General features: G+C 42.6%; 1 protein-coding gene across 7 annotated transcripts in view; it reads right to left on the bottom strand.

Annotated features, from left to right (window-relative positions):
• Nucleotides 1-27,903, bottom strand: part of MAP4K3 (mitogen-activated protein kinase kinase kinase kinase 3) — a 292,615-nt gene that overhangs the window by 44,447 nt on the left and 220,265 nt on the right. For 4 of the 7 annotated variants that reach the window (XM_040429607.1, XM_040429605.1, XM_040429603.1 and 1 more), the window contains 7 exons: nucleotides 27,271-27,329; nucleotides 22,238-22,276; nucleotides 21,856-21,912; nucleotides 17,169-17,211; nucleotides 13,033-13,195; nucleotides 12,463-12,587; nucleotides 9,638-9,679 (listed from right to left, as the gene is read on the bottom strand). In XM_040429607.1, coding sequence (XP_040285541.1) covers nucleotides 9,638-9,679; nucleotides 12,463-12,587; nucleotides 13,033-13,195; nucleotides 17,169-17,211; nucleotides 21,856-21,912; nucleotides 22,238-22,276; nucleotides 27,271-27,329 — 528 coding nt within the window. The remainder of the gene's footprint in view (nucleotides 1-9,637; nucleotides 9,680-12,462; nucleotides 12,588-13,032; nucleotides 13,196-17,168; nucleotides 17,212-21,855; nucleotides 21,913-22,237; nucleotides 22,277-27,270; nucleotides 27,330-27,903) is intronic. The other 3 variants (XM_040429606.1, XM_040429602.1, XM_040429601.1) reach the window with 2 other exon arrangements.

Genomic DNA, 27,903 nt, shown 5'->3' on the forward strand with positions numbered 1-27,903 from the left:
GGGGGCCGATATGAGGCATGGAGGACTGATAAGAGGCTTGGGGGTCTCATCTGAGGTCTTCTTTATATTGGGCTCTGATCTGAGGTCTTATTAACGTTGTGGATCTGATTGAGGCTGTGAGCTGAGGTCTGATTAAAGGGGTTCTGCAGTTTTGTTAAACTGATGATCTATCCTCTGGATAGATCATCAGCATCTGATCAGAGGAGGTCCGACACCCGGGACCCCTGCCGATCAGCTGTTTGAGAAGGCAGACTTCTCACTGTTTACCGCAGGCCCATTGACGTCACGACTAGTATCAATGGCCTGTGCGGGGCTAAGCTCCATTCAAGTGAACAGAGCTTAGCCCCGCCCAGGCCATTGATACTAGTCGTGACGTCACTGGGCCTGTGGTAAACAGCGAGAAGGCCGCGGCGCTACTGCCAACGCCGCTGCCTTCTCAAACAGCTGATCGGCAGGGGTATCGGGTGTCGGACCCCCGCCCATCAGATGCTGATGATCTATCCAGAGGATAGATCATCCACGACGCTGCTTTTCTTACCCGTTGCTTTGCTGCAAGTAACAGGCAGCAGTGAATGTGTTGCTGACAGCCCACAATTACTGAGGCATTCAGTCTGCAGCCCTCTAGGATACGGCATAGCTTATCTCTGCCCTTGTCTTGCTTAGCTGACTTGCTGAAATGCAAGCACAGATGCTGCTTTTATGCAAAATATTCTTAATGGCGCATTTCAGCGAAATGAGCTTTGCAATGAATGTTTCAAAACACACATCACATAAATTTGCCACATCTAATTCTGGATCTTTCTGTCTATATCCATCGTCTGCACTTCCTCCTGTTCCTGTAATTCAGCAGAGGCAGGCAGTAATTCTTCCATGATTCCAATTTTGCTTTGAGCACGTAATCAACAGAAAAACAACAACTTTCGTCTTGCCGTGTCAGTCGTAGAGGCGGTGAATCAGGGGCGACAATCATTACCAGCTATGGTTTTATATTGCAAATATTTTTAATGAGACTCGTCACTTGATGCAAATGAGGTTTTTCAGCCAGTACATTACCCACCTGTCCCTAACCAGAGGATGGCATTTTTTTTAATTTCAGTTTTATAAATTTTTCTAGTAATTTCATGAACTGAAACTTTTATGGATATTGGATTTATGGTAAGCTACTGCAAATTATTACCAACATGGAAACCATCAACAAGAAGACTGACACCTGCTGACAAATCTCTTATTCTTATCCTAATAAACGGAAGTATTCATTTGCTAATGTCAGCCAAAGACAATTAAAGGGGTATTCCGGTTGTTTGACGTCATCTCCTATACACAGGATAGGGAATAACTATTAGATCAGCGGGGGTCCTATCGCACACGGCTATCTCATGCCTGAACGGCCACTCCATTCATTTCAGGGGATATGGGGCCTCCCGATTGGTGTAGGACCGCCAATCAGCATACCCCTTTAAATAAACCAGATCATTTCGTAAGATCTATACTAACTGTTATTTAAAAGTACTTTCTGGTTTACTATGATTAAAGAATCTGCACACTTTAAAAAAAATAAAATAAATGAAGCAACTTTGAAAATAGTTTTGAAGATAAATTTGAAACCATTCGGTGAATACACCTCCGATGCAGATTTATGCATCTCCATGGTTACCGCCTACAAATAAACCCTGTGTAGTCTGATCCTGCGAATGTATGTAATTATAAGTAGGGAAAAGAGTGCACAGGATCAGACTACACAGTTTTTTTTGTAGTCTGTAACTATGGAAACACATAGGTTTGCACAGGAGCTAAGGAGAGTAGGGCACTTTCAATCAGGACTACTTCACTGGTGTTTTCCATTCTACATCCACTGCTCCTGTTGATTATTGAGGCAATGGAGGACCCACTGGAAACCTAGCATCTGACCTATTTAAAGTGGTTTTCTGGGACAATCCTTAGAATAGACTAACAATATTTGATTGGTGGGGTCTGACCTCCGAGACCCACATTGATCAACTGAAAAATGGTGACAAATGGACATTATGGTAAATAATGGTGGGCGTTACTACTGGTTACTACAATTCCCAGTAATTAATAGAAAAACATTTTAGATGGCGGTTGGTTGAACGCTCATTCAGCTGACAGCTTACTCTCCCGAGCGGGCGTGCATCCATTTGAGTGAGAAATAAACCACTGGCAGACACGTGGCTTATCTCACCAAGAACAAATGTTAAAATCCAACAGACTGATCCTGCTTTCCTGTGAAATCTGTCGTCAGGATAGAGTTCGGCAGTCCGCATACAACTAGATGGTTGCCTGCTTTGGCTGAAATTGACGGGTTCGGACGATATTAAAAGGGGTTCTCCGGGAATTAAGAAAATGAAAATAAATATATTCCCAAATACCTTACATTAGTTATAATGGCTCGATTTGTTTGGGGAGCAAACATCAGGAGAAACAAAATGGCTGCCGTCCTATTAGTGCACACAAAACCTGTCCTAATCACACAGGAGGACAAGATACTATACAACACTGAGATAAAGAGCGTCTCATCCTCTTCTCTGCTTGTCAGGGATTATGATCCTGAATACAGATAATAAGCTCTTTAGCTGAATCTCTGTTGGAATTTAGTTCATGAACAGATGTGGCTAATGAGCAGCAGCACTTGTATCCAGTCTCCATTACCACAGCCTGTCCTGTCCGTCCTCTCTGTACCTTATGTCTCTTCATGATCTCCATTCCTACAGAGATTAAGCTGAAGATCTTATCAGCTGTATTCAGGATCATAATGCCCGACGAGCAGAGAGGAGGACGATGCAGTTCTTTACCTCTGTGTTGTGAAGTAACTTGTCCTGCTGTGTGATTAGGATAGGCTTTTGTTTCTCCTAATGATTGCTCCCCAGACAAAACAAGCCATTATAACTAATGAAAGGTATTTAGTAATATATTTATAATAAAGTATAAAGTAATATTTACGGATTTTAATTTTCTTAATTCCCGGAGAACCCCTTTAAAGTGGAACTACTTTGAGATGACTTTTGCCTTGCATCTGCCATTTTTAGCAGTTTCCCCCTGCTGTTTTTATCTCTGATTCTCAGTTGCCAATAAGCTAGTGGGTGAAGACTAGTTTGTATGATGCCTCCAAGAGAGTGTACGTGAACAAAAAGGGAGGGGGGGAGGAAATTCTGCTCCATAACATTTTCTCATTCACTCAGAATCCCTATACAGAGAACTACTGAGCACTACTGATGTGAAAACACTTCAGTGTGATATAACACTTAAAGGGGTTATCTCATCACAGACAATGGGGGCATATCACTAGGATATGCCCTCATTGTTTTATAGGTGCTAGTCCCACCATTGGGACCCGCACTTATATCGAGAACGAAGCCCCGAAAGTGGTAGAGGGCACACTGCACATGCGCAGCAGCTCTCCATTCATCTTCTATGGGACCGCCGAAAATAGCTGAGCGCTGGCTCAGCAATTTCCGTCAAGCCCATAGAAGTGAATGGGAGTGGTGGCCTGTCTTGCGCGGTGCACTCCCATTCACTTCTACAGGGAGCGCACTTGGTGGTGGCCAGACCAGAGTTCTCCAGCCACTACTTTACGAAGCTCCGCTCCAGATCAATGGGACCCACAGCTTTACCATCTTAAAGGGGTTGTCCGGGTTCATAGCTGACCCCGGACATAGTCCCTTCTTCACCCAGGCAGCCCCCCCCCGAAGATGAGCATCGGAACATTTCATGCTCTGATGCTCTCCCTTGCCCTGCACTGTATCGCACAGTGCAAGGGCTTTTTTGTTTACAAACTTACACTGCTAGGCAGAGGTTTCCGTCTAGTAGTGTCACCAGTGATGTCACTGGCACTAATGGGTGGGCTTTAGCGCTAAAGCCCACCCATTAGTGCCAGTGCCAGTATGAAATGCTCTCATGCTTATCTCAGAGGGGCTGCCTGGGTGAAGAAGGGGATATGTCTGGGTTCAGCTCCGAACCCAGACAACCCCTTTAAATGGCTTGTCCAGGATTGACCAATTTTTTAAAATATTTTTTTATTCCATTCCCACCCTGCCAGACCTGACATTAGGAAGCATGCTTATTTGCTCTCTGCCTCTAGATTTCAGCTTTGTGGGTTTCCGACTGGCCTCAGTAGTGACGTCTCCCCGAGTGGCCTGTCATTGTTAGGCTGTCCAAGCTGAAAACCGAGCAGCGGCGAGCAGGTAAGTATGCTTCCTACACATAGCTGTATGGGAGCTACAATAAAATAAAAAACATTTTCATAGCTCCACAGACACACAGTAAAAATAACGTTTTAAAAGGTAAACGTGGTAAATTTAAATCAATTATGTAATTAAAGGGTATTCCAGCTTTAAGATATTGATGATATATTGATGCCAGGTGTCTGACTCCCATCAATCTGAATTTAATGCCCTAAGCTCGAATACCCTTCTAATAAAGAACTTGCTGTGCTGTAGTCAGGTTTTGGTATGCCGGCTATTTACGATGGTACACACAAGCCATAAGGATGAAAGGGGAGAGGAAATATAAAGATGATCTTATTAATAATAAGTATAAACATACTAATTGCACTGAGCGTTGTAAATCATAAGAGGAATAATCTAGTTGCTCTTGTGGAGTCTGGAAGGACCTAGATGAAAAACTATCAGGGGACATTCTTTATGGGTGGAGGAAAGGCAATTTAGACATAACACAGGAAAGGATTCTTTACAGTCAGAGTAGTCAAATTATTAAATGCTCTAATTGCAGGTACTACGTCAGCATTTAAAATAAGGCTAGATGCTTCTCTAATAGCAAATGCTATTTATGGTTAAAATGAATCTAACAATTATCATTGTATAATTGATCTGAGAAGGGTTGAGCTTGAAGGACCTGTGTCTTTAATAAAACCTTTATAGCTGTAAATTTCAACACAATGTTTTTTTTTCTTTCAATGTAAGTAACAAAGCTTTTGTGAAAGGAGAGAAGGTGCTGGAAATCCTGGTCTACAAGCAGACAGTGCTGTAGAAGAGGTCATCTCAGTTCATGCATGGAAAACACTTCTCCCTAGCACGTCAAGAGCGGGGACAAGCAGACCGAGCATAGAGGCGTGCTGACTGATTACATTTTAAACGTGGAAAGTGCATGAAAACTGGTTGTGACGAGTGAGGCTCTAGAGACTGCTACACCAAAACCACGGAGGCATGGGCACACGGTGTAACTGAGGCTCGCTCAGAAAATGCAGAGTTGGTTTAAAGGTGAAAGAAATAAAAATCTGTATCCACATGATGGCAGTAGCACCAATGCTACATGAGAACAGGCGGCCCAAAGTAATTAGACAGAGATGGAAATCAATCCATGGATTCATCGACTGCAGCCCCAGCTTACTGCAGGCGATCAGAGGTAATACAGATGGAGCTGTAGATCAGAAGTGCCACGTAAAATGTCATGTACATATAACGAAGAAGATGATTTTTAGGAACCATATAAATTTGCAGGATTTTCTGTGCTTTAATGGAAAAAGCTAAGTTTCAGTGAGTTTATAAATCTGCAATGATCACTTTTTTCCCATTAAAATTGTATTCTTTTTCATCAAGCCTTTTGATTCAACAGTCTTTAGAAATAAGATACTGAGCAATCAGAGGTCACAAGTCAATCAGCTGCGACTTCCAAGGAAAGATGAAATCATATGTATTTATAGGAAGACTGTTCCATTTCCCATGATATTCTGATGGGTCACTGCAGTGCCCCAGAGGATCACTGCAAAGGGTTAACATTCAATGAGTTGAATGTTGTGATTTGTTGTTAAAACACTTTTTTTTTGATGGTTGATTATGGGCAACATAGAGTTAAAGGGGTTGTCCGGGTTCAGAGCTGAACCCGGACATACCCAGAATTTCACGCAGGCAGCCCCCCTGACATTTCATGCTCCGGTGCTCTCCTTTGCCCTGCGCTTAATTGCATTTTCAGGAGATCCGGTGATGAACCGGGCTCTCCTTAGGGCTGCCAGGCGGAGGCTTCCTCCCAGCAGTGAGCCCGATGCGGCAGTGAGACCGGTACTGATGGGCGGCTCTAGCGCTGCTCTAGCTTGTAAAACGTCTAGGGCAGTGCTAAAGCCTGCGACGTCAACGAATACACTGCTGGGTGGAAGCTTCCGCCCAGCAGTGTATTATTGTAAATAAAAAAGCCTTTGCCCTACGCAATCCAGCGCAGGGCAAGGGAGTGCATCGGAGCATGACATACTCCAAAGGTAACATCAGGGAGGCTGACTGGGTGAAAATATGGGTATGGGTACCCCTTTAAAGGGAACCTGTCACATTTAACATGGTGTCTGAGCTGCAGGCAGCATGTTATAGAGCGGGAGGAGCTGAGCAGACTGATTTTATGGGAAAAGATACAGTAAAGCTTGTAATTTATCCACTTTATCTATGCTCATTCTGAGCTTTGAAGTCAAGGAGGCGGTCCTATCATTGATCGACAGCCTTACCTCTATGACTATGTAAACAGAGATAGCTGTCAATCACTGATAGGACCGCCTCCTTGACCTCAAATCCTAGAATGGGTAGGAATTTAAATGTACAAAACAGACGTTAAACTAATCTCTTCCAATAAAGCTGTATATCAGTCTGCTCTGTAACATGCTGCCTGTAGCTTACAATGCATTTCCATGGTGACAGGTTCCCTTTAAGTCCGGCAGTCTTGTAACTAGTAGCTAGGAGATGGGCTGGACCAGCCTCCTGGTGAGGAGTTCACAGTTTGCAGCCTGGAGAGAGGGGATGTGTCTGTGAGAGCTCCACAGAACTAGGCCCGATCCAGGGAAGCTCTACTCCTGAGACTATACTACCAGCGAATCTACCGAACACAGAGAGGATACCCCTGAGAGAAAGAAACCAGATTTCATTGATTGTTGAGAATCACAAGGTCATGCTTTGGACAGACAGTATAGAAACGCTTGTTTATGGCACTAAGACTTTACTGCATGTGGAAAGGGTTAACTACCCCCAATACCTTCTACACTTCAGGGACGATCTGGCCAACCGATCTAGCACCCACACCCCTCAGACTGGGCATTGTAGAGAGAGTTAATGAGAATTGTGTTGCACACGTACGATTATTCAGGAGGACTCAGAAGCATATTTAGAGAGAGGGCGAGACTCAGCGAGGATTACCACCATCATTGTTGGTGCCTATACACAGCCATTGGGAAAAGAACTACTGTAAAACTTACTACTAAACTGTTTATATTGCTGCTATCTGTTCTACTACCTTCTTCATCCCTTCAGTAAAGACATACTTTATTTATTTAATGGGCCTGGTCATTGACTCCACCACCATACATCTGCCCGCCCACTACTTCTGCCTTGTATCCTGCTAACCGATCACCACCGAACACCAGGCAGGGGCCATCTACAACGTCCAGGGTGTGAGGGAATAAAAGAGTGCGCACTCAGTGAACCACCACTACTACTATCAATGCCACAACTCTCATCCTCCCTGCCTTCCCATGGGGGTCGCTGCATCAAAATGAGCTGGGTAAGGTCCATTATGATCATAAGAATTCCCACATCTCTAGCGGCAGAAGACATGAATAGTTCTGTAGTGCTGCATCAGATGGGTAACTAGACATTGAGAAAGCTGACTGACAGCGGTTTCAGAACTATAGGTGTGACATTGGTGACCCAGCTTGGCTATATGATGGAAGAGATGGCACTTCTCAATTTATTAACAGGTGATTTTATTTTGTATTTTAGAGGGTAAGGGTGAGACTACACCCAAGTGGCCAACCATGACTACCACATTTCATTGTCTGCCACGAGTGGGCATGACTTGGCCGTTTGGTCTCAACCTAATGCTCCTTAAAAAGATCTTTTGGGAATAATTGAAGGGAACCTGCCACCATGAAAACGCAATGTAAGCTAAAAGCGCCAGATTACAGAGCAGGAGGAGCTGAGAAGATTGCACGTTGATACATAGTTTTATGGGAAAAGAGTCAGTAAACTTGTAGTTCCTGCTTTAATTTCTGCGAATTCTGGGCTTTGAAGTCAAGGAGACGGTCTTATCAGTGATTGACAATGAGGGAAGGATATCAGTTACTGATAGGACCGCCTCCTGGACTTTAAAGCCCAGCATGAACAGGAATTGAAAAGAATAAAATACAAGTTATAGGCCAAGTTCACACTTCAGTTACTTGGTCAGTTATTTCCATCAGTTATTGGGAGCCAAAACTAGGTGTGGGTCAAAAACACAGAACAGGTGCAGATCTTTCCATTACACCTTATCTCTGTGTAGGCTTCACTACTGGTTTTATCTCACAATACTTGATGGAAATAACTGACCAAATAACTGAAGTGGGAACTCAGCCTTACTGAATCTTTTCCATTAAAACTATATATCAATCTGCTCAGCTCCTCCTGCTGTATAACCTGCTTCCTGCAGCTCACCATGTTGAACATGACAGGTTCCCTATTACCTGAAGGAACTTAGATGGCATTGCTGTTTCCCTGCTTGAAACTGAAACCAGTCATTGGCTGCAGTGATGCAGGTGACCAGAAAAAAACAAGCTGGTGACTGGAGGATGGAGGATTCAGAGCAAACACGCAGGTCTGGAGCGGCAGGTAAGTATGAATCTTCCAAGAGGCGTTGTAGGCTAAGGACCTTCAGTTAAGGCCTCATGCACATGGCCGTGGGACGTCAATGCCAATGCACAGGCATCAATCGTGTGTCCGCCATCTGTGGACCCATACTCTTGAATGAACCAGCGATTCATTTGAACCGCAAGAAAATAGGACATGCACTATATTTTTTCGGTGCAAATGCACAGACAGAAAGCCCACAGAAGCGCTCCGTAGTGTTTCCGTGGGCTTCCGTTCCTCCGCACCATATCTGGCGGATTGTGGACCCTTTCCGCAATACGGGCACGGCCGACCTACGGTCACGTGCATGAGGCCTAATAGTTATCCCAGGAAAATCCCTTTAAGAGTGCCCTCTCGTGCCGTGAGCTGCGCAGCCAATTACAAGTGCTTTTAACTTCTTTCACCTGTAAAAGTTGTGCAGGCAAAACAATAGCAATTAGTGGTAAAACACGTACAGCACAAAGCATCCCTATGCTTCAAACGCATTGCTCTTTGATATATAGAAATAAGATATGTCTTTCCCAGAAATGGTTCAGAGGGTTGTTCAGAACAATGTGTATATGAATTGTCTTTCTAAGTACTCTGTGGCTGGAAACGCACAGGTTTTTTGGGCAGTTTGAGGTGCAGCTATTGATGAGGTTTTCTGAGCCTGAAGTGGATACAGCAAGAAGCTTTTGCCTTCTATTCCCCAGTCCTTTTGAATCCACTCCTGGCTTTGGTTAAAAAAAAAAAAATGCATTGCAAACCGACACAAAAACTACGTGTGTGACTTGAGCTAATAGGAATGTAGTTACATTGGACTAATGCACATTAAGCGGGTTACAAATGCAAAAAGTGCCCTCCAGAAAATGGAAAAAGAATCACCTTTTATCTTCCTGCCAAACTGTCAGCTATCATTCTACCAGTATATATCCAGCCACTTCTCGCTATATACAGATTGAGAACTTCAGACTCATTATTAACACCAGCACAATCAAAATTCTTAAAAATGGCGTATTCTGTAAATCATATAAACACAAAACACTTACATGCACTTTTGGTGTAGGTGGAAGTCCATTGCTTATTGGCTTCTAAAACAGAGGAGAAATATTAAAATCACATCCAGGCCTTTTATAACTAACTAGGCAGAGATCCACTTGAATGCAACAATGATTTAACTTCTGCAAAATCTGATCAAGGGGCAACTGAGTGGTTCAAAACATAAAGGCTGTATTACAATAGATTATCGGACCAATTTCTGTCCAATCAGATCAATAGCTGGCGTATATAACAAAATATCTGTGTGTAAATGGCCATCTGACCAATGACTGGTCAGAACAAATCTGGTGGTGTAATACAGCCCTTAGTCTATACCAGGGATGCTAAACCTGCGGCTCTCCAGCTGTTGCAAAAGTACAACTCCCACCATGCCCTAATAGCGCTGCCCAGGCATGCTGGGAGTTGCAGTTTTGCAACAGCTGGAGGGCAACAGGTTGAGCATCCCTGGTCTATACTGGTCAAAATTAAACCCTAAATACTCAACTTGTGTATCGCCACATTACGCCAATATACAGGTTCTTCTCAGAAAATTAGCATATTGTGATAAAGTTCATTATTGTCTGTAATGTACTGATAAACATTAGACTTTCATATATTTTAGATTCATTACACACAACTGAAGTAGTTCAAGCCTTTTCTTGTTTTAATATTGATGATTTTGGCATACAGCTCATCAAAACCCAAAATTCCTATCTCAAAAAATTTGCATATTTCATCCGACCAATAAAAGAAAAGTGTTTTTAATACAAAAAAAGTCAACCTTCAAATAATTAAGTTCAGTTATGCACTCAATACTTGGTCGGGAATCCTTTTGCAGAAATGACTGCTTCAATGCGGCGTGGCATGGAGGCAATCAGCCTGTGGCGCTGCTGAGGTGTTATGGAGGCCCAGGATGCTTCGATAGCGGCCTTAAGCTCATCCAGAGTGTTGGGTCTTGCGTCTCTCAACTTTCTCTTCCCAATATCCCACAGATTCTCTATGGGGTTCAGGTCAGGAGAGTTGGCAGGCCAATTGAGCACAGTAATACCATGGTCAGTAAACCATTTACCAGTGGTTTTGGCACTGTGAGCAGGTGCCAGGTCGTGCTGAAAATGAAATCTTCATCTCCATAAAGCTTTTCAGCAGATGGAAGCATGAAGTGCTCCAAAATCTCCTGATAGCTAGCTGCATTGACCCTGCCCTTGATAAAACACAGTGGACCAACACCAGCAGCTGACATGGCACCCCAGACCATCACTGACTGTGGGTACTTGACACTGGACTTCAGGCATTTTGGCATTTCCCTCTCCCCAGTCTTCCTCCAGACTCTGGCACCTTATTTTCCGAATGACATGCGAAATTTGCTTTCATCCGAAAAAAGTACTTTGGACCACTGAGCAACAGTCCAGTGCTGCTTCTCTGTAGCCCAGGTCAGGCGCTTCTGCCGCTGTTTCTGGTTCAAAAGTGGCTTGACCTGGGGAATGCGGCACCTGTAGCCCATTTCCTGCACACGCCTGTACACGGTGGCTCTGGATGTTTCTACTCCAGACTCAGTCCACTGCTTCCGCAGGTCCCTCAAGGTCTGGAATCGGTCCTTCTCCACAATCTTCCTCGGGGTCCGGTCACCTCTTCTCGTTGTGCAGTGTTTTCTGCCACACTTTTTACTTCCCACAGACTTCCCACTGAGGTGCCTTGATACAGCACTCTGGGAACAGCCTATTCGTTCAGAAATTTCTTTCTGTGTCTTACCCTCTTGCTTGAGGGTGTCAATGATGGCCTTCTGGACAGCAGTCAGGTCGGCAGTCTTACCCATGATTGCGGTTTTGAGTAATGAACCAGGCTGGGAGTTTTTAAAAGCCTCAGGAATCTTTTGCAGGTGTTTAGAGTTAATTAGTTGATTCAGATGATTAGGTTAATAGCTCGTTTAGAGAACCTTTTCATGATATGCTAATTTTTTGAGATATGAATTTTGGGTTTTCATGAGCTGTATGCCAAAATCATCAATATTAAAACAAGAAAAGGCTTGAACTACTTCAGTTGTGTGTAATGAATCTAAAATATATGAAAGTCTAATGTTTAGCAGTACATTACAGAAAATAATGAACTTATCACAATATGCAATTTTTTTTAGAAGAACCTGTATATAAGGCTGTATTCATATTGTTGAGGTTAAGCCACAGCATTCTCATGGTTTTGCAAAAAAAAAAAAATACTGTAAAATTTTTATAAATTTGCAACAAAAATATAAACATACGTAGCCTAAAAGCACTTGATTAAGAAAGAGGTTTTCTGTGACTTTTATACTGATGACCCTTGCTCAGGATAGGTCATCAGTATCTGATCGGTGGGGGTCCAACACCCAGCTCTTTGAGAAGGCATTGGCGGTCGCAGTAGGGCCATGGCCTTCTCTCAGCTCACCAAGCACAGCGCTGTACACTGTATAGCGGCTGTGCTTGGTATTGCAGCTCAGCCCCATTCACTTCAATGGGGCTGAGCAGCATCTAGGCCACGTGACCAATGAACGTGACATCACATGGCCTAGACTAAGCTGCAAGAGCACCAGTACCTTTACAAACTGCAGGGATCCAGAGTGTCGGACACCCACCAAACAGATACTGATGACCTATCCAGAGGACAGGTCATCGAAATAAAAGTCTCGGAAAAGTCTCCTAGTAAATATGCACTGAAAATAACTGCTGGAGCATCTGAATGAGTTTAGATGGCCTAGTATGAGGCACTGATGGCCATGTTGGTTTTGCATTCTCTATTCTGCAGTTCAACATATCAAACTTCAGTTCTGCATAGCTGTAGGTAGCGTGAGCGCTGGTATACTTACCGGCACATCTTTCTTTTCTTTTCGTGTAGGCACACTTAGTGACTTGGAAGTTCGGATATCTGTTTGTTGAGGAAGTGAAGAAGTGTCCCGGTCTCCATTCACTTGGAATGAACCCACTCCATTACCTGTGGGAAAGACGAACATGGTTTCAAATTTGACACATAAAATACACATCACAAAACACACTGGTCCACATTTACACAAGTGACCTCATCTAGATTTTGGCGTAAATTGCACCAAAACGTGGTGAACATTGGCACATTTAAACTTTCTGCACCTAGTCCAAAATGGGGGCACAACTTAACTAGAAAAGGGTGAGGCTTTTCAAGAAAGATTCTTTAAAATGTAAATAGTGTAAAATTCAGTCTCAAACCAAGTCAGCCATTAGTTGGTTTAGAGTTAGACAGAAGTGTCTATCCCTGCACCATGTTTATCACCCAGCAGGAGCTACTGTGATAGACCTGGTGCAGGCCTGGACAGCCTAACTGTATGCCATCTGCAGGTTTATTAAATCTGCCCCAGAGGTCTGCAGAGCTTCAATGGAACGGTAATTTGATCTACAAAAATTACCTAACGCATTTGGTTTATTGGGTGGTAACCGTGGAGGTGGTGGTCTTGGAGGAACATAAGAAGCAGGCCGTGCTGGGCTTTCTGAGATGGGACATCTCTTGATGGTTCCTTGGTTATCGTCTTCAGAAGCACTTGACTCCTGGGGTATGAATACTGATTTGGGCTGCAAAAAAATACAAAAATGAAATATTCCAGTTCAAAACAGTTTCTGTGATTTCTGCTTCAGGAACTACTGCTAAACTGTGTGAAGGGCGTCCTTTAATGGCCCAAGTAAAAATGACTGTCATCACAGGATATGGTTAGCAGCGGACTCCCACTAAACTGCGCACCTATTAGGCTCCTGGATGACCTGGCCAATAGCGGTCTATTTGCATGGAATTATAATTGGCTCCATTTGAAAAATAATGATACAAATATTATTTATTGCTTAGTAACCGTACATAAAGAGAGTCACTAGAGCAGTTACATTAAATTACAGAATTACCGATGTATTCAACCTAATGATACTCTAAACTCAAGTGGACACAGATGTGAATAAACTGTGAACAGCACTATAAACTACAGGATATGTTGGCAAGATCCAAATAGCAGGTAATGCTAACTAAATATATGTACTGCATATATAAAAGAGGTTTACCGATTTTACATAAAGCTTACGCAAAAAGTTATGTAACTGTCAAAAATACGGATTTATGGCAGTTTATTTAGTGGCAGTACAGAGAAAAATATAGCATTCGCCCCATGACACATTCATAAAGTCGTTGCAGCATTTTTTTACATTTTTTATGTGCTAGTTACGATTAAAGGGGTTGTCCGCTTTTTTATACTGATGACCTATCCTCGGGATTGGACACCAATATAAAAAAAGCGGACAACCCCATTAACTCCAATAGTCTCTATGGAGCCCTATTCTGCAGTGCATCACTGTGTTCTCTTCTATGTGAGCATATCAGCCTCTGGATATGAACAAGACTGTTTCCATTCACTGACAGCAAGTAGACATCTTGAAAAAGGTGAGGAACTAAAAGTTGCTGATTTTTATTAAATTACGGAATGCAATCTGAAAACTCTTGTAACATGAATACAGCAGCCTCAGAGCCTGCATATCAGATCAGTAAGGATGGTCACTGATATCGTGCAAGTAAAGTGCTTTTATATCACCTGCTGAAAACTGACTTTTTTTAAATTAAGAAAAACATGTAAAAGTTTAAAAGGTAAAACAAGACTCCCTGGTAGTACATCAATGTCAGCAGCTCCAAAGAGCATCAGCTTAGTTCTGGTCACAGAAGTAATGAGAATCGGCTAACATTTACCATGGCATAGGATAATGCCAGGCACCACTGGGCTCAAGACATGATCCAAATGCATCTCATTCTCTACAACTAGTATTAGATGGAGCCAAGAAAGAGCATGTTCTGAAATCACCAGAAATGGCAACTATATGTGAGAAAAGATTGTTAAATATAAAAAATAGACTCAAAACTTAAGAGTTTAGTGATCAGTGGAGGTCTGACAGCCAGGGCTCCCGCCGACCAGCTGTTTGAGAAGGCACCGGCGCTCCTGTGCCCGCATGGCTTACCAAGCACAGCACTGTACATTGTATAGTGTCTGCTTGGTATCGCAGCTCAGCCCCATTCACTTGAATAGAGCTGAGCTGCTCCTAGGCCGTGTGACTGATGAACGTGTCATCACCGGCTTGGGAAAAGCTGGAGAAGGCTGCAGCACTCACAGGGATGCCGCTGCCTTCTCAAACAGCTGATCGTTGGGGGTCCCCTACCCTGAGGACAGGTCATCAGAAAAAAATATAAAAAAATTCGGAAAACCCCTTTAAACATTCAAATGTGACCCCCAATGCCCTCTACTCTCACGTCACACTCACATGGGTTTAAGAAGCTGACAATGGAATATTAATGATGCTTGTGGACTTGATCATCTAAGGCTTCGTTCACATCATTGTTCAGCCTTTCCGTTCTCCTGCTCCGTTTAGGAGCAGGAGAAGGGAAAGGACGGATTCGGCACATAACTGAGCAGAACGGAACCTAAGGACCCCATGGTTCTGTTAGGTTTCCTCTCAGAGGCAGATTTTTGAAGCAGAGACAAAAGGCCTGCATGCACTACTTTTGTCTTCGCTCCAAAATGTTCTGAGCGGAAACCTAACGGACCTCATTATAGTCTATGGAGTCCTTAGGTTCAGTTCCGCTCAGTTATGTGCCAAATCCGTCCTTACCGTTCTCCTGCTCCGTTTAGGCTGAACGGTGACGTGAACGAAGCCTTTAGAGTCCATCTTCTCTGTTGCTAACTGTAATCTCCATGAACAGTGGCTACTGAATCCCTATAGAAATACAGGAGACAGCTCTCTAGTGGTAAAGAACCGCCAAGAAATGGCTCGTCTGACTAAAAATCAAGCTTCTTAAGGGGCTCAAGCTTAAATGCGAAACCGGAGTTGGGCAAGCCAGAAACTCCACCAGCCAGCTTGTGATGTCTATGTGATTTTACATGCTTCTTCATATATACGATGCTTTTCTACTGGAGTTGTGTCTTGCCTGTTTCTATAGGGATTCAGGAGACACTGTTGATAGAAGTTTGAGATCGCTGTTAGGAACCAGTGATCTCAAACCAGGTCAGGTCATCAATTCTGCATGTACCATTGATATTTCCATGCTACAGAACCTGCTCATAAAGTCTCTGTGGACATAGAGTGGAGGACCTACTTCTCAAAACTTTCCTGATGCTCACTTACTTTAGTGTGGGACATTTATAAGGACTATGTTTTTTGGTTGTTTTAGAAGAAGCTGACATATAGAGGAGCTGCTTGTGACATGATGGAAACCACACTTCTATAGGAGAAGACCTCTTCAATGCAGCATCTCATGTAGTAAAATATAGGGAGCCCTGCAGAAGTCTATGGATGCTCTATTACGGCTCTGTACAAAATGGAGGATGCGGTCGTATACTAGTGTCTATAGAGTTGTCTATGCCGATCTTAACAAGACATTTAGGTCACTGTGTACTTGGGTTTACTTTTGCTGGAAACAGTACATCCAGCACAACCAAGGTTATGAATCCATATAGCAAAGCTTTGGAAAGAGGAACATTAAGAACCAGGGGCTTTCAGCAAATGCCTTGGAGCCAGTTCTACGTCCGATTCCATTTCTTTTTCTCTTGTAGAAACCAGTGTTATTTACAGCCTGTGTCTCAGTCGAGGGGGAATATTTCTCTGCCGTTTGTTTGATAGAAGCCCATGCACATAGACCTCCAGGCGCTCTGTTCTATTTTCTCTCGGACAGGCAGCTAATGCACATTTTTGTGCCTGATTTATTCCTAATTCATTAATCTCATCTTTAAATGTTTAAAAGTAAATAAAAGACGTGGAAAGAGAGGTTGAGCTCGCACGAAACAGCTAGAAATGTCAATTTAGCAATGGGAAAGGCAAAAAAAAAAAAAAATGTTCAGTCTCCAGGCAGTTTCCATTGCAAAGGAGCAGAGCACATCCGAGAAGAATTGATGTGATGATTAGTAGACACTGCTGAGCACCACGGCGAACTGTCTAGTCCAGGTCTGATAAAGCTATACACTAGAGCACGGTAGATACAGCTATTTTAATTATGCCAGCACACCTTAAAGAGGTTGTCCGAGAGAATTAAAAAACTCGGACAAGCCCTCCAATAGCCTACAATAAAAAAAGATGCTGTCCTTATCTCGTTCTACAGCGCTGGTCCAGTCCTCCTGACGGTGCTTGTTTACAAACTGCAGCGGTACCATGCCGGTATACTGCACGTCACCGCTGCAGCCAATCAGTGTCCTTAGCAGTCCAAAGGCTCTTGCACATGGCCACAGCCGTTTCTGGCCGTGTGCATTCTGAACAGAACGTTTGGTCCATAACAGAACTATCCTATCCTTGTCTGCAATATGGACAATAGGACATGCTCTATTTTTTGGTAGGTGCTGCACGGGTGTGATGTGCGCATGTTTTGCAGCAGCAAGAATTGGACGCTTCCCTTTAAAACGGCACAGATGGAATAGGATGCTCGGCACGACTGTCTAGCTAGCGCGACTTTACTTCCTTAAACGAAATTGCATACAAGCAGAGCAAAGAAAATTTTGTTTTGTTTAATTAGCGCAGAAACAGCACAAACCTTTGGCGGAAGAGGAGGTGGCACCTTGGGTTTTATAGTAGAGCTGAAAGATTAAGGACAAAGCAGAAAAATTAATTTACACATTTATTACCCAAAAGATGTGCAATTTCCTACCAGATTAACAAATGACAACGTGACATAATACTTTACACGCTAGAAAATAATGCCTAGGCTTTATCCACACCACTCAGTGTGAACAGAGTTCTGTAATGTGGGAAATGTTTATCACACACAGAGCAATGACATTTTCTTTATGGTCTGAATTGACTTCACGTGGACCATGCAAGACCTGGCCCATAACCACCTCTACTAGTCATATACAGTAAAGGATGCCTTTACATTATTCAGATGACAGATCCTCATTTACACAGAAATTGTCAGAAATAAATGAGAAAATCATCATGCCTCTTCCAAGAAGATAGTTTTGTAGATAAATGTGCCTTAGGAGCATGACCTGTATATTTCTGTCTTGGCAGAGAAAGGACACCGTGTAATGCCTTTGCAGGAAATGTGACATTTTAGATCTATGTGCCCTTAAGACATTACTCCAGGGCAAAGTGTGCTCCCAATTTGCTCCTTCTCCTTCTCTCAGAGATGACAAGCTCTATTCATCTTGCCCTGGACAATTCTCTCGACTCTTACATATGCAACCAGAAACACTGCTTCTCTCAATATATTTCAGCACTTTGTGTGTGCATTTAACACCATGGTACAGGAGCTGGAGAGGGACCTGCAACATGTCAGGAAGGGTTAATTGTTTATTATGTGGTCAGTAAGGAGGGGTTTTTACTAAAACATAAGGGGAGATGAGTAACCGAGCTGGAGCTTCTAAACTGTCAGGACTGCGCGTAGAACGTCTACTGAAATGTTTTATCTCATATCACAAATTCATTTGAAGCACGCGTGCCTTATGCTCGGGTCCAGCAGTACCGGTCCCTGGCGGATCTATATATATATATATATATATACATGGAGAAAATCAGGCAGCACTCCTTCAAAAGCAGCTGTGGTTGTATGGGTGCCCGCAGTAGTCCCTCGATGCAGGACGGAATCAATAGCAAAGAAAATCCGCAGCACTCCTTCAAGTAAAAAAATGTGCAATTTATTCACACATGTCAAAACAGACAACGTTTCGGTCCTCTCACAGAACCTTTTCTCAAGTCACTTGACTTGAGAAAGGTTCTGTGAGAGGACCGAAACGTTGTCTGTTTTGACATGTGTGAATAAATTGCACATTTTTTTACTTGAAGGAGTGCTGCGGATTTTCTTTGCGCTATATATATATATATATATATATATATATATATATATATATATATACACACTAGGGGTAATCTGCATCCGTAGGCTACGGCAAGGACAGGATGGCATGGGCACATGATGTAGTATCACTACTGAGACCTTAAGATGATATTGTATAATCCGAATATACAGAACGATACGAGTGGCTATGGATGCAGGGAAACCCATTATGCATAAATTTGTAAACAACAAAAATGCAAGTATCCCACAAAAGTGAGTATACCCCTCGGAAGGGGGAGGAGCGCAAGGTCTCTAACATCCACCAGCTCCGTGATGTCGTCATGGCTCTAGTGAACCCAAGAGAGCTCAGGCAGTGCTGGAAAATACTGGTGGCCACACAAAATATCGACACTTTGGGCCCAATTTGGCCATTTTCGCTTAGGGGTGTACGAACTTTTGTTGCCAGCGGTTTCACATTAATGGTTGGGTTTTGAGTTATTTTGAGGGCACGCCAAATTTACACACATTTATGCAAGATGTACGCCGACTACTTTACATTGTATCGAAATGTCATATCTTCAGTGTTGTCCCGTGAAAAGGTATAATAAAATATTTACTAAAACTGGGAGGGGTGGACTCACTTTTGTGAGATACTGTAGCTGTTTTTTATTGGAACTTTTCAAAACACTTTTTTAGCCTTTTATCTAAATCCTAGTAGGGAAACTGAATAAGCGATAACCTGATGTCTGATCGCTCAGATATTTTACTGCATAATTCTGTATTATGTCTGTTAATGTACATCTGAGAGCCCTGGAGGTCACTGTTAGGCACCTGCAAGTGCTAAGTGTAATAGTAAGGTGTAGACTGTAAGCTCTTGCGGGCAGGTTCTTCTATCCCTCTGTAGCAGTCTGGTAATAGTTTCTTGTTTATTGTATTTTTACATTAGGTATAACCCCCTCCTGACGTACCGCGCCATGGAATTAATGGCACTTTTAAATAAATAATAAGATGGCTCAAGGGAATTATGGCATCTCACAATGTGCTATCATGGCGTGGGGTTAAATGCAAAAATTAAAATTGCAAGTTACGACTCTTTTTCCATAAATTGGTTTATCAATCGGCTCAGCCCCTCCTGCTGTGAAGTACGTTGCCTGCAGACTGGACTGCATTTTCGATGTTGTGGGCTCCCTTTAATTTCATTGCTGGTGTCTTGAAAAACTGTCAGTACACTACAGACTAATACAGTTAAAACTTAAAGGGGATGTTCGGGCATAGGTCATCAGTATCAGATCGGCGGGGGTCTGACACCCAGCACCCCCACAAACATGTAGTGGCCGTGTTGTGGAACTGCATCTCAGCTCCCATTCAAGTGGATGGAAGCTGCCGTACGCCAGTGTTGAAAACTAAACAATGTACGGAGCTCTCTGTATAGTTTCTGCCGCCATGGCTGCCTGATACAGCTGATTGGCGGGGGTGCTGTACAGCGATACAATATCTGTATCCTGGATAACCCTTTTAAAATTCTTGGGCTCCAGTGTAAAATTTGAAACAGGGTCCAATACCTACCATGTGCAATTTATAACATGGGTGTTGCAGAGGGGCTTATTGTCTCCCTCAGGAATAAATGCTCAAATGTGGTTGATCCTTCTGCATCCTCTACAGCTACAGCCCTGGGGCTCATGCACACGAACGTATTTTCTTTCCTTATCCGTTCCGTTTTTTGTGGACTCTATACGAAACCATTCATTTTAATGGGTCCGCAAAAAAAACGGAAGTTACTCCGTGTGCATTCTGTTTCCGTATGTCCGCACGTCTGGTCTGCAAAAAAATAGAACATGACCTATTAGGCTAGGTCTACACGACAACATGTGTCGCGCGACACATAGGTCACAACTACACTGCAACATGTGTCGCGCGACATTTTGTCACACCAATGTCACACGACAATTTTTATAATGATAGTCTATGGTGTCGCACTGCGACAGTCGCAGAAAAATCAATTTCGAATGGATTTTTTGCGACTGTCGCATTGCAGCATGTTGCATGTCGCATGTCGCAGTGTGACACCATAGACTATCATTATAAAAATTGTCGCGCGACATTGGTGCGACAAAATTCTGCACAACAAATATCGTTGTGTAGACCGAGCCTTATTGTCCGCCTAAGAGACAAGGATAGGACTGTTCTATTAGGAGCCAGCTGTTCAGTTTCGCAAAATACATGATGCTCGAGGACGTCATCCGTATTTTTTCCGGATCAGTGTTTTGCGGACTGCAAAATACATACGATCATGTGCATGAGCCCCTAGGCTGATGTTTTACTGCAACCTATGATTTATGAATAGACATCAGACTAGAGACCATCACAAAACGGCCAGGGTAGGCACTAAAATTTCAAGCCTCGTATCTTTTCATCAGAAGTTTGCCTAGGCAGGTCGAAACCTTCTGCATATCTTTAATTTCTATAAATTCTGTATTTTACCAATAATCTTATTTCAGAGAATGGCTAGCAAATACATAACTATAAACAGTACGTAATATCTAGAAACAGGACTTACGTTTTGTGGCAAGTTGGATATGGTCTCCAAAAAAATTGTACAAGGTATGAAACATATTTTCTTACAGTAAAAAAGTTAAAAAAACAAAAACCTTTAAAAATGTAATGGACGCAAAAAAAAAAAAAAGGGGCCTACAGAATTGCTGTCAGAGGCTGTAGTAGGAGATTAACTACAGTATAGGGAATACCTGCCAAGGCATAAAATAAGGGCCCACTGTAATTTATGCAAGACTCAGTACTCTGCCGCACTGTATTACCGTATATCTCTATGTCTGGATCTTCCCTGTTTATTACTGCTGTATTTTTTCTACAGACAAGTTCATCTCTTCCCTGCAGTACTTCAGCGAGGCTGCTAAATGTGAGTGCTGAAGTACTACGTATCCCATTACTTTCATTACAAAATAAAAAAAGTTAGGTTAGATTAGTTAAATGGCAGCAGTAACGGTTCTTGGAAAACATTTGGAGCGTAGCACATAAAAAGCCAGATAGCACAGACCAAAGTAGAACATGATCGCCAGGAGACAGACTAGAACGTATAGCATAAGGGGATGTGACACGGCTACAGAAGTCACAGAACACGCCACCTACGTTCAAGACAGAAATCAGCAGAACTGGGGATACAATATCCACAGCTGAGCGGTACTACGTCTAGCACTGGGATCCGCTGCCTAGTTCTGAAGATACGAATATGTAATGCTAGATTTGTAGGCCTAGGTCAGTGTACTCCTCTGTTAGTAGCAAAGACTAAGAAAAGCAACAAAGTAGATATATAAGAAAATTAAAGGTAACGCACAGATTTGTCTTGCCGTGCCAAATGCTGTGCTGGTAAAGAGTCCCATTCTTAAGATGAAGCAGAGACCCAATAAGCTGAGATATGAAAAGGACTTACTGTTTAGATTCATCATCATCCCCATCATCATCATCTTCTAAATGTGCCACATGTCCCCTAGGGAGATGAACAAGGTACAGTACCATGGCTGAGTGGTCTTCACTGATCACGCTATACTACAGCTACAGTACTACAATAGGACTATGGCATGCAGTGCCTAAGGGCTTTGTGTTATGCTTTTCTACAGAGTATAGAGTTTGTTGGTATTTCTGCCTATGCTTTTTGATTGTCCTGTGGAGCACAGAAGCAGGTCACACCAAGTAAAGCTCTGATACATCTGCACAACACACACCACGGCGGGGAAACGTCACAACTGGACAGGAACACGCACAGGTAAAGCAGACGGAGGCGGGCGGGTGACTGAAGAAGGAATGTTCATTACCGTTGGTGCAGCTCCTCTTCGACTGATTTCAGAAGACTCCTTTAAAGAAAAATCACAACATTCAATACATGGACATTGATACGGATGTTTGTACTAGCATCAAATACTAATGAAAATCGAAATCAAATCACCACATCAAACCTTTAGGGCACATTCATATCTGGTAGTAGAAAACCACACTAAAACAAACACACAGAAAAAAGGTCCTATTCACATTTCTAGGTAACTGTTTCTTGGGTGTACTTCTATTTAAAGCCAACACCGCGATAGTGAGAAAACTGCAACAAAGACAACATAGAAACACAGGCATTTGTTGTGGGGCGGCAATGGGGCAGCTCTCTGCATGTGCATGTATGTGGCTGTACCTTTCATTGAGTATGTCGCAAAAGTACGGTTTTCTTGTCAGGTAAGAGGAACACTATTAGGCTTCATTCACTTGGTTACCAGTGGCAAAAACCACTGGTTTCAATGGGAAGCTGCTGCTTTAATTCCACAATCCCACCAAGAAAGGACATACCCATTCTTGGCATGATTTCCATCAAGGCACAATGGTGGCGAGTATCTGCTTGTGGTTTAACCCCATTTACTAGGGCTAAACCATGAGGGGGTCCAATGCATTCAAACTATTAAGCCATGGCAGAAACCCTTGGGACAGGGACAACATCTGCCCTGTGAACATACCCTTAGGGAGCAAAACAACAACATTGTATCCCTTTTGAAGAGCTTTTCTCATAAACAACATTTATCCTCAGGATAGGTGATAAATATATGATTACTGGGAGTCCAACTGCTGCCACCACCCACCCATCATGAGAACAGGGATCCCCAAGTCCCCTGAGTATATGGACTGGTACTGAGCATTTGTTACCACCATTCGTGTGTTTGGTGGGGTTCCCAGCAGTCAGACCTCCAGTAAGCGTGCATCTAGGAAAACAATGATTGAGCTTGGTCCAGCTCACCCACATTACAGTCAATAGTCCACTGCAAGGTTGGTGACAGCACATAACAGAGGCAGACGTTAAGTGAAAGATTCCTTTAATCCAACAAGCAATATTTCGGCAAACATTAAGCCTTTATAAGAACACAGTATTTGCCAAAACAATGCATGCCGAATTATCGGAATCTTTCACAGACTACTTTCACACTTGCGTTAAGCTTGCCCGGCAGGCTGCCCAGGCAGGGGAATAGCCTGCCGGATCCGTACTAACATTTGCAGACGTGTGCTGCCGGAAGTCGGTTCCAACCCCATTCACTATAATGGGGACCAGCCAGAGATGCGGCCACAGCACGGCAAACATGCCGAGAGGCGGACGAACAAATACCGCAGCACGCTCAGAACAGCCTGTCAGACCGCTTAACACGAGTGTGAAAGTAGCCTTAAAGGGGTATTTTAGCAAGTTGTTCCCTATCCACAGGATACGGCACAACTATCAATGGCGGGCTCGGCGATAGGACCCTCACCGATCTAACAGTTATCCCCTATCCTGTGGATTACAAGAACAGAGACCTAGTATCTTGTGATCATGGTCGTGCAACACCTGTCACGCCCAAGAACCGCTACACATTGCGATGCTTGGGAGGTACACTTGTCACGCGACCAAGATCACTGTGTAGCCGAACCTCAAGAGTTGGACAACCCTTGAAAGAAACACACACACAATAGTTTCATCTAAAAAATGCCTCATGCCCCCCCCCCCCAATTGTTTTGAATTGATATAAAAATATTTTTTATAAAAAACAGCACAAAATCACATATCATATGAAAGCCAATGCCAAACCAAGTAATGCTATAAAATTGCCTTTTGAGAAATGTAATAGTCTGTGTAAAAACCCAATTTCCAAACCAATTCAATGTCGCACTTTAGTCAGCACAGAGCACATATACTGCTTTCATCTACGAGGTTAGCACTGTTTTTACAGCGGTGTCTCAGCATGATCATCAAATGTGTGAAAATAAACTTAAACAAGGTAGGCATAGAAGAACACGGAGTCACAGTATCCATTGCTTGGTCTTATGTAGGGATAATTTATCTTGCAGGCCTGCCATACAAAAGCTCGGCATGGCTCTCCCCTACCTCCCATGGAATAGGAGTGCTGGATTTCCCAGACTTACGTACAGCTGATTTTTCTTATGATGAAAGAAAATTGTTGCTGTTCGGTATATTTAAAAAAAAAATTCTATTGAGCATATTATTCTTATGTTGTCGGATTTTCCATTAATTTGTTATTTCAGGAGGGAAGCATTATGGTACCATTCACCCATTCGTTATTATTGTTTGTCAGGACAGATAATGATAAGCTTTCAATGGACATGGAGAAGACAATGAAGTGCTCTGTATCTGAACATGAGCAGACACACATACAACACGGTACAATGTAGTCATTTTATGGCTGAACAGATATGTTGGGAGAAACAATCACGTACAGAACGTATTGAACCCAAATTCTAATCCTTGAAATAATAAAGGACAGCAGCAGGAAACCGACCTGGAGGTTATAATTTATGGGTTGTACTGCAAAACTAACAAAATGCTTTCTGATTTTGTAACTCATGTGGTGAATGGGTTATCAGAAGCAAAAAGGAGAGGGGGCAGCGTTTAGACAGTACAAGAATGGCAATGTCACAAGTAGGTTTATGGACCTATCCCGTGCTGATGGGCGGACATGTGTAAAGAAGAGTGTCCTCCTCTCGTCCCTGAATGTTCAAGAATCTTAAAGAGGATCAGTCACTAAATTTCACCAAACACACTGTACATATAATTACACAGATCTCTTAGACCAGATGGAGCTGGTGTACTTACTTAGAAAAATCATGTCAGAGTGGCTGTATAATGCCTTCTGAAAGTTTCACTTGTCACAGAGTGAAAAAGCTCTTGAGTGTGGTGTATTCAATGGTTAAATTCAATCTCTGCCCACTCGGAGTGATTGAAAAGCTACTTTCAGTGTACCTCCTCCACTGCTGCTGAACACTCAACACTGATCCATAAAAGCTGCAGTCTCCCTGGTTCTGCAGTATAAGAAGGTGGCAGATGGAGGTAGAAGATACGAGTCCACAAGAAAACTGCTGCTGACAGACTGCCTTTCAGTACAGTGCCGGAGGAGGTACGCTGAAAGGACCTAGCTGGTGAAGACACCAGACTCATGAGATCTCTCATAAAATGCTAATTTTAAGATCAGATGGGAACCAGCTGGAAATGTACACTGGTTAAGTGACTTCTGCATGTAAGTATACTCAAGCTCACCTAATATAATAAAGTACAGTGCACCAAAGGGGCCATATTGAATTCACAGGACATGAAGAAAGTCGAATCCAGCACTTTCTTAAAATCTTCATTGCACTTTATTTAGTTTCGTAGCAAATGACTTACAAAAACATGACTCTCCACAAAAGCATTCGTTGAGTCGTTTCAAACATAGACGTGTTCTTAATCGTTACGAATACTAACACACCTGTGTTTGAAACATGTCAACGAATGCTTTTGTGGAGAGTCATGTTCTTGTAAGTCATTTGCTCCGAAACAAAATAAAAGCACAATGAAGATTTTAAGAAAGTGCTGGATTCTACTTGGGTTGTCCGAGTTATTTTTTTGTTCTTTCTATGTTCCTAACTAGGCAAATGTAACAGCTTTCCAATTAACTCACTTTATCTCCGGTGGCTGGTTTCTCAGATTTCACTGAGGGTCACATGACCTGTGATGTCAGCTTCTCTCCCTGCTCTGATAAAGTTTGTTTACAAGCCTGTAAACAAGACGTCACTGTGCTGGCCACGCCCCCCTTTCATTGCCGTCTGCTCTCTCTCCTAGGATTCTTAACCCCTTCAGCTGCACAGACTGGGTAGCTGCAGCAGTGACAATTCTGGGCACAGGAGCTGACAGACTAGAGAGAGTATTGCACAAGAAGGTAGGGGGAAGATCCTGTGTGTATTAGTAGTGTCATTATACAGGTGGGACTTGTAGTTCTACACATACAAGTTGCTGTTGATTCTCCCAGCACTCAGGGCAGCTATTGTATCCACTCCCTTAGCAATGTCATTATACAGCTGGGACTTGTACTCCTACACATACAACATGCTGCTGATTCTCCCAGCAGGCAGGCATGTCACTCAGGGCAGAACTTGTATTCACTCCCTTAGCAGAGCAGGGGGGAGGGGCAGAGGTTGTTTTTATTGCATGTAAACAAGGGCCAGAAAAGAACCACGGAAATAAGGAAATATATATATATATTTTTTTTGCATAAAATTTGCTTAGCTTCGTTATATATTGCTGCCCATCAGATTTTCAGTGCTATATTTTTTTTTTTCATAACTCGGACAACCCCTTTAAGTGACTTCTGCTATATTTATTCCAGGGATACAGAACCCGTTTAAAACTATTCATATTATCACTGGTTTTTAAATGTTTATCAGAGACATTAAAATATCCATTGGTCTCTGGGACTCAACTCTCTGAATCCCATAATAAAAATGGGCTACAGGACTATGTCAATTTATAACAATTTATAAGTAATGTGGTTCACGTGAAGCCCCTATGAACTATAATCAAACAGCAGGTGAAATCATCTTTACATGTTGTAGTGACAAGGGATCAAGAAATGAAATTGGACCATGCCACCAAAGACAGGGACCCGAAGGATTCCTGAAAATACAGAACTAGCCGTAGGTACTGTAGATAAAAATTTACGTTAATAGTCTGTTCAGTATGACACATGACTGCCTTTTGATGGCAGGCTCAGACACAGAATTTAAAACAGGGCCAGGCACTCAAACGTCGGCTATGCTTCAACCCCCAATAACACAATAACCCACAATAAAATTAACAGAACAGTAAGAAAAAGAAAATTACCATCATGTTAAACATATATTTACAGCTGTAATATTTTTTTTACTATTGTTCAAAGGGATCCTTTTCAGCCATGCAAAAACTAAACAGCTGTAAAACCGCAGGGTGCATGAGCATCTCAATTTTTACGGCAGCAGGGTAACAGCTTAACACAAAAATGAAACATGAAGTGTTCTAGCATCTTCTATCACTCACTTGTTTCCCCCAAGGAAATAGCCACTTTGAGGTCCTTGGCCATAGTCTAACTGTAAGTCCTACAGAAAAGAAAGAGGAAAAAGAGGATTTAAAATAAGATGCTAAATGTGCTCTAAAGTAATCTGGGACCATATACATCCTAAAATAAAAACCTAGACTTCCTACTAGGGATGAGCGAATCGACTTCGGATTTGCATAATACTTTGTTTCAATACTGTACGGAGCGAGCGCTCTATACAGTATTAGAATGTATTGGCTCCTATGAGCCAAAGTTATTACTTGGTGAAGTCTCGCAAGACTTTGGGTAATAACTTCATAAATTGATTTTTACTGTAAAAAAAAAAAAACATTTCCTGAACCCAGTGGTACCATGGAACCGAACCTGAGTTTGGGAAGTGTTTTTTTACAGTAGAAATTAATTTATGAAGCTATTAAGTGAAGTCTCGCGAGACTTGGCGAATTAATACCTTCGGCTCGTAGGAGCCAATACATTCTAATACTGTACGGAGCGCTCGCTCTGTACAGTATTGAAACAAAGTTTTATGCAAATCGACTTCGGATGTTTCTTACGAAGTCGATTCGCTCATCCCTACTTCCTGTCTTACTTTATACCCTGCAGTCCATTAAGGGAAC

Source organism: Bufo bufo, chromosome 4 (assembly GCF_905171765.1).
Source record: "Bufo bufo chromosome 4, aBufBuf1.1, whole genome shotgun sequence".
NCBI classification, from domain to species: domain Eukaryota; kingdom Metazoa; phylum Chordata; class Amphibia; order Anura; family Bufonidae; genus Bufo; species Bufo bufo.